This window comes from Prionailurus bengalensis, chromosome B3, assembly GCF_016509475.1.
Source record: "Prionailurus bengalensis isolate Pbe53 chromosome B3, Fcat_Pben_1.1_paternal_pri, whole genome shotgun sequence".
Classification (NCBI taxonomy): Eukaryota; Metazoa; Chordata; class Mammalia; order Carnivora; family Felidae; genus Prionailurus; species Prionailurus bengalensis.
In genome coordinates, this window is record NC_057355.1 from 47,668,559 (window position 1) to 47,685,308 (window position 16,750).

The 16,750-nt window shown below is 34.6% G+C and overlaps 1 protein-coding gene and 1 long non-coding RNA gene across 9 annotated transcripts in view; one reads left to right on the forward strand and one right to left on the reverse strand.

Annotated features, from left to right (window-relative positions):
• Nucleotides 1–16,750, reverse strand: part of TCF12 (transcription factor 12) — a 386,235-nt gene that overhangs the window by 218,804 nt on the left and 150,681 nt on the right. For 7 of the 8 annotated variants that reach the window (XM_043555341.1, XM_043555339.1, XM_043555338.1 and 4 more), the window contains exon 4: nt 10,134–10,207. In XM_043555341.1, the coding sequence (XP_043411276.1) occupies nt 10,134–10,207 (74 nt within the window). Of the gene's footprint in view, nt 1–987; nt 1,050–10,133; nt 10,214–16,750 lie in introns of those variants that run through there. The other variant, XM_043555344.1, reaches the window with a different exon arrangement.
• The window catches only part of LOC122468598, a 30,308-nt gene continuing 22,930 nt past the window's right edge, over nt 9,373–16,750 (forward strand). Inside the window, exon 1 of the long non-coding RNA XR_006293285.1 lies at nt 9,373–9,808. This is a non-coding gene — a long non-coding RNA (uncharacterized LOC122468598). The remainder of the gene's footprint in view (nt 9,809–16,750) is intronic.

A 16,750-nucleotide genomic window follows, 5' to 3' on the forward strand; every position in this document is an offset into this window, starting at 1 on the left:
GAAATGGACAGGATTTAAAATGCCTTCTTGAAAAGCTGATATAAAACTTAAAATAGAGAACATGTGAAAGGTTTTAAACAATGTTGTCATAAATGCTAGTTATGATTATTGCTATTAATAAAAATAGGCTGGGGTGCCTGGCTGGCTCAGTTGGTGGAGAGCACGACTCTTGATCTCAAGGTCCTGAGCCCAAGCCCACAGCCATTGGGTGTGGACTCAAAAAAAATTTTTTTTAAGATAGGCTAAGTAGACCTAGAAAGGTATTCAGCCAGAATCTATCCTCCATCCTGTTCTTACGAATAAGAAATATGTTAAGTCCATAAAAAATAATTTTAAAAAGCTGCCAGAAGTAAAACCTCAACAATTTTATGAAAAGGGACATAAGAGATATTCAAAGATTAATGTTTTGACTTTCACTAAAGACTAAACAACGAGAAGATTAAAAAAAAAAAAAGAGAGAATTGTAAAGGATCGGTCCTGATAAAGATGCTATTTCATAAGCATGCAAAGTTAAGTGAAACTTACAGTGAGGTAAGAAACTGACAAAGGCTGGTCCCAAAGCTATGTGACAGCATCTGAATGGACACTGTCCCTGGAAGAATGGCTAAATTGAAAGAAACAAAAACAAAAACAAAAACCCAGAAGATCTGCCTAGCTTGAAATGGAAAAATAGACAACCTAATAGCTGTGTGATTTCTTTCATTTTAAATATCTGCTAGCAAGAGATTTAAAGGAGCTTATATCATCCTAACCCAATTTTTTCCTTATCTAAGAACTAAGATTACAAGTTATAGGCAGGTTTGTATGTTTTGAATACAAAGAGTAACCAACAACACTTTCCCTCATGGGTTTATTTAAACCTAACTTTAAAATACACCCTTTTCTTACCCATAGTTTTTCTTCACATTCAGAACATTCAGAAGGAGCAGTTACATAACAAAACAGAGATTAATGGGAACATAGATGCAATATATAGAAAACACTTACTTTAATTCTCTGTCCCTCCTGTCTTGCTTTGCTATTTAACTGCTTCATCTCCTGTTTTGTACCTGAGATCAAGAGGCATAAAATACTATTTCAAAATTTGTGTGTCCTTTCTAATTATTGCATTTGAACTCGCAGAAGCTATAAAACCTACACCATTTTTCCCTTCAAAAATAAAAACATTAGCAAACCGTAAATAATCTAGAGAAAATATCTACTCTAAACAAGAAAAAGTAACACTAAACTTTATTTCCCATCAAAGCTGTCAAAGGAGGACAATGAGTAAAAAGTATTTTATTCACACAGCTACATTTTTTCCATTTATAAGGGAAACTATTTATCAAAATCAAACAATCTGGTAGTTGCAGAACACAACCACAGCTAACTTGTCAAAGCCTGAATAAAACACATGGAGTTTAATTCAGGAGTCATCATTCTGCGGGGTGAGTTAATCTGTATGATTTTCAATCTTCCTCAGTCACCAAATGTGTCAGTTTTTTTTTTCTCCTTTGAGACATCTCTCCATTTTCAATTATTTTGTGATCTTGACCCTATCATCCTACTCTAAGTTTAATTTCATTGCAAATAGGTCTATGTAATAACATCTTACCCGATCATCCTAGTACTCTTTACTCTTTCACTTTGGATCCATTCCTCATACCACAATATACAGATCTTTATAAAACCCGTTGTGTCATTCCCTACATAAAAATTTATTTTTAATTGGCTCTCTACTCCCCAAAGAATACACTACATTTCTTGAACAGAAAAGTTAGCTGCCTTACCACACTATTTACCTATGATTCCAAGATCATTTATTCTTTACTGAATTTTGTAATTTTGAGGTTTCTACACTTGTGGTCCCATCATTCCACATTTCTGGAAAGTTGTCTTCCTTCTAATCTTATTCATACAAATACTGTCTGTCCTATAACATCCTACTCAAACACCTCCCCTTTACTCTTTCCTGATGACCCAAAGTAATCTCTCCATCTCCTGTAATCCCACAGTAATCAGTGAAATTAACTTGATAATTAACTATTTGCTGCCTAATCCTTCTTCACTGCTGCCTGAAAAGAGTTAAAGTTTCATAATTAACTCTTCAGATAAATATGACCTGTATTTCTAACCATAGCTCCTGAACTCTAAGATGAACTAAAAGATTATTCATTTTTAATGATGTATAAACTGAATGCATTCACAAATCTCAGCATCTTAAAAATGGGGACCAGAGTAAGAACAAGTTTCTTAAAAGCAGAGAGGCAACATCATTATCCTTATTTACAAGGGTAGCTCTCATGCCACTGTGCTCTACTGGGAGAAGAAAACTACAGGTTCTCTCCACCCCTAGATATTCCTAAGGCCTCTACTGTCAAATGTAAATGAACTATACCTTAGGCTCTCCCAGAACTGCAGCCAGTATAACCCTTCCTAGGGTAAGAATGACCTCTGTGAATTATATATAGATAGCACATGAGGGGAACTGAGGGTCTTATCTCCAACTTGTTATCTATCAAACCATATAGTGGCTGTTTGCCAAGCTCATCCACATGAATGAAAAGATACTGAATACCTGCTAAGAAGAGAGCACTAAGCAAAATTAAAGATCTCTTTAGCTGCATCAGGTGGGAATGGCCCAGGAGTAGCTAGACAGGTATCATTAAACTCATCCGGATAACCTTATGGACTCATTTTAGTTTCCACAGAATCTGTAAGCTGTATGTCTATTTCAGTTGAATTTTTACTTTTTTTTTGTTTCCCTTATCCAAAGTACCCAATCTATGGCTTTGAGTATGTCTTCGAAGACTAGAGCAACTCCTTAAAAGGCTACAGCAACTCTCATATTCATTTTCTACCTGACCTGGATCATCCATGTGTATTTCTGACAAATGGTCTGAGAAATGACCACTGCTGGTGTTTTTTTAATAAAATGAACCTTCATTCTACCTCATTATAACAGGTACAGATGTCAGAGTATGTAAAATGAAAGATAACGTAAATTTTACAGAGTATGTAAAATGAAAGAAACGTAAAATGAAAGATCTCAAAACATACTATTTATTTCTTAATTAGAAGTCTGAAATTATTTTGTGCTGAATCATAAACAGCTGCTAAACCTAGTATTTTAAAGCCAACTCATTACCACATAACTGGTTTTCCCTTTCTCCACGAATAGGCCTAAGTCCGGAAGTTTACCAAGGTAGTTATTATTAGTACCACCTCCCTCTATCAATGGGCAAAGGAAAAAGGAAAAAGAAAAAAAGTTTGAGGCAAAGAGAAATAATTTTCCCAGAGTCATACAACTAAGAAGAAGAAGCACCAGAAATAGAACCCACACAACTTGATTTCAATGTTCAAGCACTTAAATTCTATGCTAGTCTACCTCACAATATACTATGCTGGCTAGCAAACTTTCTTTTTTGTTCTATCATGTCCCGTGTCTTCTTTTGAAATATCAATTATAGATCCTCTTTTCACGTTTCTCCTCTCTTCTCCCCTTCATTCGGTGTATGGCAAAAAATTTAAGACAGTTAGTTCTTTTTTGACTTGGGAAACACTAAGGTAAGGGAGTTAAAAGGTAACTGTATAATATTTGGTATATCTGAGTTCTAGGCCAGAGTCTATCATTAACCAGGCAAACTGTCTAGCCAAATCTTGTGTGTATTTTGAATCAACAGCACATATCTCAACCTGGCCAAATCTCAAACTCTCTTAGTTTCCTCATCTATGAAATAAAAGGAATAGATATAAATAGCTAGCACACTTTCTAGTTTTGAAATTCTAGGATGCTGCAAAATGGGAAGGAAAGGAAGAGCAATATAGACACAACTGTTTCACTCTGCAAACCATATTTATAAAGAGAAGGGAAAACCACGGTAGAAATTTAGCAATTGGGAAAAATAAGCACTCAAACTCTATGCAATTGAATATTCCTTCTCTCCCCCCAAATTACTACCACAATAGATTAAACAGTACCTGAAAAATGCACAAAATTAAAATGCCAACTGCTGGTCACTGCTGGTACTTATAAACACAATTACTATTAGCAGTTACCTACCACTGATCTCTTTTACTTTTTTTTTTTCATTTACTTATTTATTAATTTACATCTAAGATAGTTAGCATATTGCTATAATGGCTTCCGGAGTGGATTCAGGGATTCATCCCCTATGTATCACACGCAGTGCTCATCCCAACAAGTGTCTTCCCTAATGCCCCTTACTCATTTAGCCCATCCCCCTTCCCACAAGGCCTCCAGCAACCCTCAGTTTGTTCTTTGTACTTAAGAGTCTCTTCTGTTTTGTCCTCCTCCTTGTTTTTGTATTATTTTTGCTTCCCTTCCCTTATGTTCATCTGTTTTGTATCTTAAATTCCTCATATGAGTGAAGGCATCTGATATTTGTCTTTCTCTGACTGGCTAATTTTGCTTAACATAATACCTTCTAGTTCCATCCATGTAGTTGCAAACGGCAAGATTTCATTCTTTTTGATTGTCAAGTAATACTCCATTGTATGTATGTGTATGTGTACACACACACACGCATATATATACATACACACATCTCCTTTATCCATTCATCTGTCAGTGGACATCTGGGCTCTTTCCATACTTTGGCTATTGTTGATAGTGCTGCTATAAAACATTGGGGTGCATGTGCATCTTTGAAACAGCACAACTGTATCCTTTGGATAAATACCTAGTAGTGAAATTGCTGGGTTGTAAGGTAGTTCTATTTTTAATTTTGGGGGGAATCTCCATACTGTTTTCCAGAGTGCCTGCACCAGCTTGCATTCCCACCAGCAGTGCAAAGGATGATATCTTTTACTTTTTAAACTGAGGAATGAAAAACTCTGTATTTTAGGAAATACTGTCAACAAGAAGACTTCTTCCCTTTCCTGTGAGCCCTGTCATAACTCCAGGGTGCAAACCCCAATGATACCTCAGTACTTAAAGCTTGGCCTAAGTTGGGTAACAGAGCTACAAGGGCAGGAAAACCAAGATGACAGGGGCCCCTTGGAATTTTCATCAACTAAAATGATCACACAACATTTTACAAATGGAATTTGTACATCAGGAAATATGACCATGGAAATGAACATGAAATATTAGATATTTGGAGATAATAATGATGATAATTATAGTAGTAGCAGCTCTCATTTATTGAATAAATAAATGAAATGAAATACTTCATAGCTATTATCAGGTTTCATCTTTACTCAAACCCTACAAGGTATGTGTAAAATTATCATAATTTTAGAGATGAGAACTCTGAGGCTCAAAATGACTTGGTAACTTATCCAAGGTCACAGAATACAATTCTCCAGAGTCGGTGATCTTAAATGCTTTACTAAGTAGTATCATCAATCAGGATAATACTTTGTAAGCATAGGAGAGAGGAGGCCTATTTACCATTAATACCACCACCATCGACTTTGAGATTCACCACCATAAATCAACTTTGATTCTTTTCTCCTCGATCTCCAAACACAATTAATCTAGTAAATCTAAGAATTCTTCCCCAATCTTCCCCAAGTATTCAGCAAATACTTATAGAAGTCCATGATGTAAAAAGCATTATACCGGACAGAGTAAAACTTTTATATCTAAGTTTGTCACAAGACTTCTCCTTTCCCAAAGAAAGAAACAGATAACTGAAGGGGAAAGGAAATTGATTTTATGTGTTTTACAAATCTAAAGGAAGTATATTAAGCATGACAGAATCAGCAAGTAATTCTTATTCATTACACTTAGAATGCAGCACATCTGCAAATGTATTCATTCATTTAAATTATTACATATAGATCTAGTTAATAAATTCTGATATACATAGTATTAAACTCAACACTTACATAGCAGTCACTATGTACCAGACACTGACCTAACCACTTTATATAGATTTATCTAATTTAACCATAGTTTTACATACATTTAATCCTTATGACAGCCTTATAAAGTAATTATCCCCAATTCACCAACGAGTAAACTGAGGTAAAGTGAATTTAAGTAAGTTGTCCAGAATCATACAGGTAGTAAGTGGCAGAGCTGGGATTCATATCCAGGTACTCTGGCTCCCGTTCTGTGCTCTTGACCACTGCCTTCTAAAGAGGAGGGGGAAAAAATCTAAAACTAGAATAAATCATTAACATGGTGGTAAATAACAAAAATCATGGTATTCTCTGGCTTTTATACCTGCTGCAATGTCAAATACAGATAACATTTGTTTGTAGGAAAGGATAAAAACTAAGGGAGGGCGGGGAAAAGACTCATTAACTATACCTCTTGCCCAGATCTCAACTATTTGAGATCTTAATCACTCCTTTCAATCTCTGGTGCCTTAACCTCGATCACCACTTTTCACATATTTCTGAAAATGAAAGTGTCATTCACATCATGATGATGCTTTTATCTGTTCAGTTGTGTGTTTTGTTCTGCAGAGGTGAGCAGGTCAACAATGCAGAAACCAGGACTAACAAAAGTGAAGAGGTTTGAAGTACATACCACAAATGCTCTTACTTCCTTATGAGTGTCTCAGACATGTGTCATCTTCACATTTCCTAAGAATACTGACCATGTCTACCATTTCTTCTGTAACCACTAATAGGTACATGCATTTATTTTTGTCTCTACCTAATAAAAATACTCTATTGAATGATGTGCTACGGCAGGTTCTGATAACCATAAACTTGGTAAATCACCTATATATTGTGAGGCTACTTTTCTTGTGGGTTTGGGAAAAATGGGCAGACAGGAGCTCTGCTGGCTTTTCCTACTTCAGAAAGAACATGTATAACACTAAGTACACTTTTGAGAAGTTTGTGGCCTCTTAACCATACAACTCTGGTAGAGCTCACTTAGGCATCAAGGTTACTAGAGCAAAATGCCATCTTCATTAGATTTAAAGTAAGTACCTATAAGGCAAAAAGTGTACAAAGCAAATATTCCCCTTAAAAAGGTGTTAAATAGATACTAAGTTCAACCTATGTGATTTTGTGTAGTCAATCTTGTACGGTAAAATGCATAGTTATGATACATGAGTAGAGAACTATTAACAGAGTTCATGTACCAAATATGTTTTTACAGTAATGCAAAACATGATTATTTCTCCCTTATAGTTTTAGTGGAGGCATGGATAGTTTAACTATAAGCATATGCTTATAGTTATGCTTATATATATATAAGCTATATATATATATATATAAGCTATATATATATAAATAGCTATATAGTTATGCTATATAGCTATAAGCATATGCTTTATGACTCCACCAAACCACTCATTCTGCAGTTTTTACATACTTTTTATTGTAGCCTACTATGTTTCAAGCTTTACAAAAAGTAAAATAAATTTTTTTCCTATCAGTATTGTAAAATCAAATTATTTTTTAAATGATACAACCTGCTGTGATGGAAATGTATTATTTATACAACATGGCAAAGTCTAAATACATTTCACTGGCAGAATTTCTACAAAATACTTGCAAATTTCATTAAAGTTTAAATTGACTTGTTAATGATTTTACAAAATATCAAAATTGGTTTTTAGCCAATATCAGTATTTACTTCTGAATTTTAAAAAACTCAACAGACTATGATACTCAGTGGAATAAAGTATTTTGGTAAACTGAGACTCTTATTAACAAAATTATATCTATATTTATGATTATGAAAAAAATAGTCAACTTGGTAGATGGGGTTTAATGATAAAACCCAAAAAGTTCATAAACTTCCTATTAAAAGTGTATTGAAGACAGCTTCTAAGATAACCATAAATGTCTTTCCTTGGTGAAAAGATTTCAGGAGAGAATTAAATTGTTCAAAATTATAAATAAAACATAACTTAACTAGATAAACCATTTTAGGTTCAAAATCATGACCAGGATAGAAGAAGCAAAGTTAGTGAAAGAATGGATTTCAATGAGAACAAAAATAAAGGGTAATATATATATATATGTAAAGGATATATATATATAACATATATATATCCTTTATATATATATTACCCTTTATTTTATATATATATATTATATATAGTATATATAGTATATATATAGTATATATATTATTTTATATATATTATAGTATATATATTATTTTATATATATTATAGTATATATATTATTTTATATATATTATATATATACTTTATATATATATAGTATATAAAGATAGATATATGCTATCTATATAGCATATATATCTATTTATACTACATATATATATATATATATATACACACACACACACACACACACACAGTTGCATGGTAGATTGGGAATATTTAAATATTAATTTTGGGTTTTTAAACAGAAAACTAATTTACTATAAAATCAATTTAACTTTGCAACGCACACAATATACATTCAACATAGCATAGCAAATGGCAAAAAGAAAAGTAAGAGTAACTTTGAAGTCCATCTCTAGAGGCAAACTTAATTTCACGATCATGAAATATGTAAAACTTTGGATGTACTATTATGTTCTCTTCTCCTAGAATCTTATTTAGTACTCAAGTACAACAAAATTGAAAGTCTAAAAGGAAAGTACACATAAGGTACAAAGGCACCATTTAATACATTTTAAGAAATAAGTTATCACACAGTAACTCAAGCCTTTGAAAGAAAATAATCCAATAAATAGTATTTTGTTCTCCACTATATAAAATCCATACTTCACAATCTAAACAGGAAACCTACTTTTCCTACTCACAATGGTATTTAAAGAATCAAAAACTTCTAAAGGTAGAAGAATATTTGGACAATCAGTTTAACTAGCCCCAAGGTTAAAATAAGGTGCCCAAGGATTACACAGGAGAGAGGATAGTAAATCCAAGTCTTGTGATACCCACAACAGTACTCTTTACACTACAACCCAGCTTTCTCATCACAGATTCCCAAAAGGGAAACACTCAAACCATGTTTAATTGTCTCTTTAATAATTATTCTTAATTCTCCGTGACTATCCTATTTTTTCCCAAAGTATTTAAAATAAATTAAACATAGGCTACAGCCAAATATAATAGCAAACCACATATTTTAACTCAACATTAAAAAAAATTTTGTTAATGTTTATGTATTTTTGAGAGACAGAGAGAGACACAGCATGAGCAAGGGAGGGGCAGAGAGGGAAACAGATTCCGAGGCAGGCTCCAGACTCTGAGCTGTCAGCACAGAGCCTGACGCAGGGCTCAAACCCATGGACCAAGAGATCATGACCTGAGCTGAAATCCGATGCTTAGCTGACTGAGCTACCCAGGCACCCCTAATTCATCATTTTTTAATGCAAAATGACATAACCCATATGGAGATTATGGACTCCAATCACATACTGTTTCCTTCCACTTATGCCAATATGCTTCTAGGGTTAAATATCCATAAATTTTATGCTTGTCTATCTTCTAATGGTTAATTCTAAGAGAAGTAAATAGTTCATTATTTATTCAAACTATGACATTTTGGAAAAGGTAGCTCTTAACCTCAGCAATTTACTGCAGAGTCTGGAAACACAGAATTTAATTTTACTGCCAGCTCTTTGGTCTAATTTTTAATCTTTCAGTCTCATTATTTTAAAGTTTTGGGTGATTTGTTTGTTTACTGCTAAAAAGAGGCTCTAATCTTATGACCTCACTATGTGTAGAATGTTAGTTTGGTCCTATTTTCTCTTAACTGCCAACCGAGAAATGTCATCTGTTATGTGTGTTTTGATATGCTTCCAAGAGACAGAGCTATAGAGTCCCAGATATAAACAGCTGATGACTACTGGAACAAGAACGGGAGAGGGAAGACTGGAAACTGATACTCTGAAAGTCAGTGCCATCTCTCAAAGGTAATACACGAAGAAAACAATACACAAAGAAAAATTCATATATGGAGAATAGTTAGGCATTCTAAACTCTTCCAACTCTAGTAAAGAGTATTATAGGTAATCCAGGTGTAGAAATATTTCCTTCATTGTAAGAGATAAAATAAACTCCCCAAATATGACAATAAATGAAAAAAAATAAATCTACCATGAAGGTACTGTGTATTCTATGATACTCCCATGTAAATACGTAATCTTCATTTCTCTTAACAGAGTTCATATACAAAAAAACTTATTTATTCTGCCAAAGTACTTCATAGTTTTAATCAAGGGTGATGAACAAACTTACTCTAGATGAGTCATACGAGGGGCTTGGTTGACCACTTGTTCCCCAAGATGTCGTACCTCCTCGTTCATCCATACCTGAGAAGAAAGTGAAAGATTTAAATCCAGAAGGATAGTATGATGGATTTTTTTTTAAATATAGTATAGCAGAGAATAAAATTCAGCAAGTAGTATTTGCATTTGCATGGAACTAGCTGTGTATCAATTCTTGTCTCAGAAACCTGAAAAGCATAAGTTACCTTGAGGGTCTTCGTCACTGCTCCATACAGTGCCCAATATACAATGGAGAATTTCAGAACCAAAATATGTCTCTGGAGACTTTAAAACAGGGCATAATCTAGATTTCCCATTTCTGTCCGTACCCACTGCTACTTCTAAGAGTAAATGAAACTTTCTTTTTTTTTTTTTTTTTAACGTTTATTTATTTTTGAGACAGAGAGAGACAGAGGATGAATGGGGGAGGGTCAGAGAGAGAGGGAGACACAGAATCTGAAGCAGGCTCCAGGCTCTGTGCTGTCAGCACAGAGCCCGACGCGGGGCTCAAACTCACGGACCGCGAGATCATGACCTGAGCCGAAGTCGGCCGCTCAACCGACTGAGCCACTCAGGCGCCCCGTAAATGAAACTTTCTATAGTTTAGTCCTGCCTACATGAAAGTATGGAGAATTTAGTTCTTATGGATAAGTCTTAAACAATCAAGCAAGTTGAACTGTTCAAGTTAATAAAAAACTGGTTTCTAACATAGCACTAATGAGATATTCTTAACTGAAGATACCAAACTAAATCAAACTACACCAAATCATATCATATCTGTATTAGTTATATCAAAACTAATAAAAAATGTGACAACTCATGCTTATTTTGGAGAGAGACAGAGACAGCGCATGTGCATGTGTGCAGGGGAGGGGCAGAGAGGATCTGAGGTGGGCTCTGTGCTGACAGCAGTCAACCTTATGTGATGCTCGAACTCTTGAGATCACGACCTGAGCCGAAAGTGGGACGCTTAATGGACTGAGCCACCCAGGTGCCCCTAAAATCTGATTCTAAATGAGTAGGTCTACACTTATGAAAATTGCAAAGGAAAACTCAAAGTGAAAAAAGATAAGTAACCATTAACAAAAAATCAGTTCATTGTGCTCCTTAATGTGCCTTCTGAAGCTCTGGTTCCATTATTTTACCTCCCAATCAATCCCTAGAAAAAGCTGAAAGACCGGGAGACCTCTCAATCCAGGTATCTCTCCCTTTTCTGTTCTGAGGACCAGTCTTTTTTATCCTTGACTCCTAACAGCTTATGCTTTCCCAACCCTTGCCAAGTTTTCTATGATGAAATAAACACAAATAGTTGCCTTTTTACATTCTTGCATGAGAAAACTCCTGATGCTACAAAGACAACATTCTGCTAAGTTTAGAACTTCTTTTTCTTAAAAACAATTTTTTTTCAAAATCCTCTGTGATTTAGAGGAGAACGTGATCTGTAATAAGTTAAATACCACAAATTTTCCAGTAACCAGCCAGGATTCCCAAGCCACTTCACATGGACAGAACTGCCAGCTGAAGGGACAGAACTGCCAATTGTCCATAGGTGACAAAAGCAGGCAAGGAGGAGTGAGTTTCCGAAGCAGAGTATACTAATTACTAATTCAGCTGGTAGGACCCTAATTTATTCTTTTTATGAATCTGTACTTCCTATATTAAGTGACTGATGTATAATTTTAAAAGTTTTTAAAAATACTGTAGAGAAAAGATGGATACCTACTACAGAAAACACTCAAGGCATAATTTCAAGAGAACCAGATACCTTGAAAACACAGAGATCACGAATAAAAATACACAGTGTTTTGTTCATGCTTGGATAATTCTTACTAAAACTCTAGATTTAAAAAAGATTCTACAAGTTGGGGTAATAGCATGTAAAAACACACTTCGTTACCATCTCTCCAGTATCACCAGTTATCTGTAGGCTATATTCCAAGCATTTTCTTTGTAATCAACACTGCAGAACAGAAGCCAGAATTCCTATGAGGCCCAATCCAAGACAAAGGCTATTATTAACACACAAAATAAATACTACTTATGAATTGCTAATAATTTTATGAAAAGTTTTTTTTAAATCATACTTTTCATTGGCAACTATGTCTTTTTAACATTTTTTAACACTATATAGCCAAAGTGAAATACAAAGTCAAATTGGCTATTGAAAGCAGAGTCTCAAATATTTGTACACCCATATTCTATTCCATTATTTACAATAGCCAGAAGGTGGAAGCAACTCAAGTATCCACTGACAGATGAATGGATAAACAAAATGACATATACATACAATGGAATATTATTCAGCCTTAAAGATGGAGGGAACTCCTACACATGCTACAAAATGGATGAACCTGAGGACATATGTTAAGTGAAATAAACTAGTCACAAAAAGGACAAATACTGTACAATTCCACTTACATCGGGTGTAAATTCATGGAGACAAAAAGTAGAATGGTGGGGTTGAGAAGAAGAGGGGAATCATACTTACAGTGATAGTTAAGGGCACAGAATAGAAACTTATTTTGATGACCCTATCTTAATGAAAATGATCAGACTATAGTTTATTCTTTTTATGACTCTGAATCATCTTACATCAAATGAGTAATAAATATGAGGCCTATGTGTTATTTACATATCTCTGTAAAAGAGAAGGCAAAAAGGTGAGTGCCTATTACAGAAAACATCTCAGACAAAATTTTTTAAAGATATAAAATTATTTGAAAACACATACTCAATTTGCATCAAGTGACACTACTTCCACAGCATAAAAGAAGTGTAAAGATTAATTAAATGAGATGGTAATTAAGTAAGCCAACAGCTAAACAGTATGACATACCAAGGACAGTGGACACAGCAGGGGGCTCAAAGGATGCTATAGAATAACAAGGATCTGGGTAGGTTTTAAACTCAGAGCTCTTTAGTTTTATTGTTAACATAACCAGACTCTGAGTAGAAGGTCGTGGCTGGCACTGACAAAGGCAAGAGTCATCTTTCAGCATCAATGACTCCTTTCTGCTGAAGACAATGGCTGTACAAACAGACATATGACAGGAATAATAAATTTTCCAAAGCTTCAGACATAAGACCAAGGTAAGCAGAGAAAAAGAAATTACACACAGAAAATAAACTTAATATAAAACTGTACAAACTGATCAAAATTTATACAAATTGATCAAAATCAAATTTATCGACAAGAAAATAAAGTATAGTTGCAATACAGTGATTGGGAGAAAAACGTTTCTATTAAGATATGTCTGAACCACCATTGCCATATATTTTCTTTCCTTCCCATTTCTAGTCTGTGCATTCCAATTTAACAATTTTAGAGAAGCTAGTTCCACGATTGATAGATTAAAATGGTGGATATAAGAGAAAGTTTAACAATCACCAAGTAGCAGAAACCCTTGGGAGTCTTGCTTAACTTTCTAATAAACTATTCTATTTCTATTCAACAAGATTAAAAGGGTTCATCAATATTTTAATATAGAGACTAAAGGACTCTTTTCTTTTTTAATCTTTATATACAGATTCTCTTAAGTCCCTGCTTTTTTATATGGAACCAATTAAAGTCCAATATATATTTTGATTCCATAGGTCACATTTTAAAAGGTATACATATTATTTTTTAATATCTTCCAGTAAAGAACATTATATTTTTTAAGCTTGTATCAAAAAATAATGGCTTGTAAATTCAGTGAAACAATTTGCTACTTTCTCATTTAATAGGAAAAGTAACTAAAAACAAATCATAAGTCACTACATACACAGGCAATTTTTTAAGAGGCTAGGACCCTGGAGAAGGAATTAGAGGTAAAAAAAAATGAGTTTTTGAGATGTCAGAGAGCAAAATTCTTCAAGGAGCAAGTAAACTTTTTGGTAAAGTTTAACATATGACATTACTCTTTTCTATGAAGAACTCAGGTATTGGTCTACACCTGCTTCCTCTCTCCTGCTACCATCTTTAGTTTTTGACCAAAAGTGCTCTCTCAAGTTAACCATAAACTATGCTTACAACTTCATCTTATCTCTTCTTTCATTCTCCTAGCACAGAGTCTTATAGATTTCTCTAGGTTTTTAACCACCAGGGAAAAACTGAAAACAGATTGGGAGGGGGAATGATTTTTCTACACCCTCAGCATCTGTTCCACTCCCCATGCCCTCCACCATATGGGTCCAAAACAGTAAAGAGTTTGTGTACATAAAGCATACTCATGGTTTGGTGAGGCTCAGCGAAGACCTCCCTGCCTGGAGGTAAAAGGGGTGAATGAGGAGAAAAGCTGCTGAGCAGTTCCATATTTTCCTACTTGCCACTATTACCAATAACCTGCTGCCTGAGACTAAGACTAGGGTAAAGTGACACACAGGTCTAGAATTGGGAAAATATTTCTAGTAGTAGGTAGAGAGTCTACTGAGCAGAGAAGGAATAAAAGGAAGAAGGGGGACAATACTAAGAATGGAGTGAAGATGAATAAGGGTATCTCTGTAGAAAAGCTGGTAAGAAAAAAAAAAACCACTACAGCCACTTGCTTAATATCTATCCTTATGAAAAAGGGCCATATATAAAGTTGGAAGGAAGAGCACAGGAGACTGTATCTTTCTCTCTCTCTCTCTCTCTCTCTCTCTCTCTCTCTCTCTCTCTCACACACACACACACACACACACACATATTGCTCTAGGAGCAGTGAAATCAAGTTTTCTTATCTTAGCAAGTAAAACGTACTTCAAAAATATCAAATCCCAACCCTGTTATAAATAAAGGAAAAATAATGTAGATTGCAGGATTGCCATCTGCTATAAGGTGATTCAATAAATGATTTGATGAAAGAAATCTGATTGGAGATGACTATGTCAAATAGCCAAAGCTATGAATGTATCTCTTCAATAGTTTCACTCAATTTTATTTGTGGAGTAATGGCACTTGTTTAGATAACACTCCAAGGTTGCCGTCAATTGTAAAACAAAACACAAGTAAAACTCATCACCATTTCTATTGTATGATTTTAGATTCTCATGAAATAAATCTACCAATGTGTTTTTCTCGAAATTCATTGTGAAATAGGATCAATTAGAATATAATAGCACACCTTTGCTGTTATACTAAACATCAACAAAAACAAAATGGAAAAGCTATGATAATATTAAAATTGTAAGTGTATTTAAGAGAATTTAAGACACAGTGCCTCATATGAAGTATGTAACAATGATTATAAAGGTTTGTTAAAGTTATGAAATATTAGGGTTCTGTACCTAGAGCAGTCAAAAGAAACAATTTAATTCTTTTTAAAAGTAGGTAAGAGGGGCGCCTGGGTGGCGCAGTCGGTTAAGCGTCCGACTTCAGCCAGGTCACGATCTCCCAGTCCGTGAGTTCGAGCCCCGTGTCGGGCTCTGGGCTGATGGCTCAGAGCCTGGAGCCTGTTTCCGATTCTGTGTCTCCCTCTCTCTCTGCCCCTCCCCCGTTCATGCTCTGTCTCTCTCTGTCCCAAAAATAAATAAACGTTGAAAAAAAAAAAATTAAAAAAAAAAAAAGTAGGTAAGAAAATAAAAACAGTAAGAAGAGCGAAAGGAATCACAGGACACCTTTTAAAGTTCAATCACAATTTCCATTTGGTATTATTAAGAACAAAGATTTACAAGTAGGGATATTGTAGTGCCAAAATACACTACAGTAAGGTAGTAAATACATGACTAATTCCAAGAAAATGAATAATTTTGAAAATAACGTTCAAACACAGTTATTTTGCTATGTTATTAACCACATCATTCTAAATAAATACCCTGTAAAGACACAATTCAGCAGGACATTCCAGTAATTTAAATAGAGTAGAGGATCCAAAGAAAATGGCAAGTCTACCTATTTACAAACAAGAGATACAGCCTGATGGCCAGAGATTGAAACGAAATTCCAGAGGGCAAGCAGGTATGTTGTACTACCTTGGGAGCTATCTGGTGACCTGGTATTTTGTTTCTCTTGCTATCTGAAAGTAGAACATTCTTATAAAATGTCCTACAAAAAGACTTTTGTAAGTTGAAATGGCAAAAAGTAAACAAGCAATTACCATTTGTAAAAGCAAATATCCTCTTCCAATTTCTTTCAATTACCAAAAACAGGTACAAACGTAGGTCTTTAGTAAAAGCAAAGTGGCATAAAGTGAACTTTTGGAGAGTGGGAGAAACCTGTACTCCTCCTCTCCAATACAAATACCAAAGCCCTATATCTAAACAACATTGTCAGTTGTTTTCCTCCATAGAGGCACTTAGGCAGTCAACTCTTAAAAACAGGCTTGATTGTCTCTCTCACACTCTGGAGGACTCTCAGCAAAAGGTCTCTCAATAGTACAATCCCATTAGATTGACATTACACATTTCCAAAGTCTGTAACTCACTATATTTAACATGATCATTTCAGTTCAAGCCATCAACCATCTCTGACATATATTACCGTAAGAGTCTCCTAAAGGGTCCCTATTCTTCTTTTCCTTCTACAGTCTATTCTTTACACAGCAACTAGAATGACCCTTTAGAAACAAATCATGTCACTCCTATGCTCAAAATCTACCGAAGTCTTCCTTCTCTTGGATCAATCTGTTT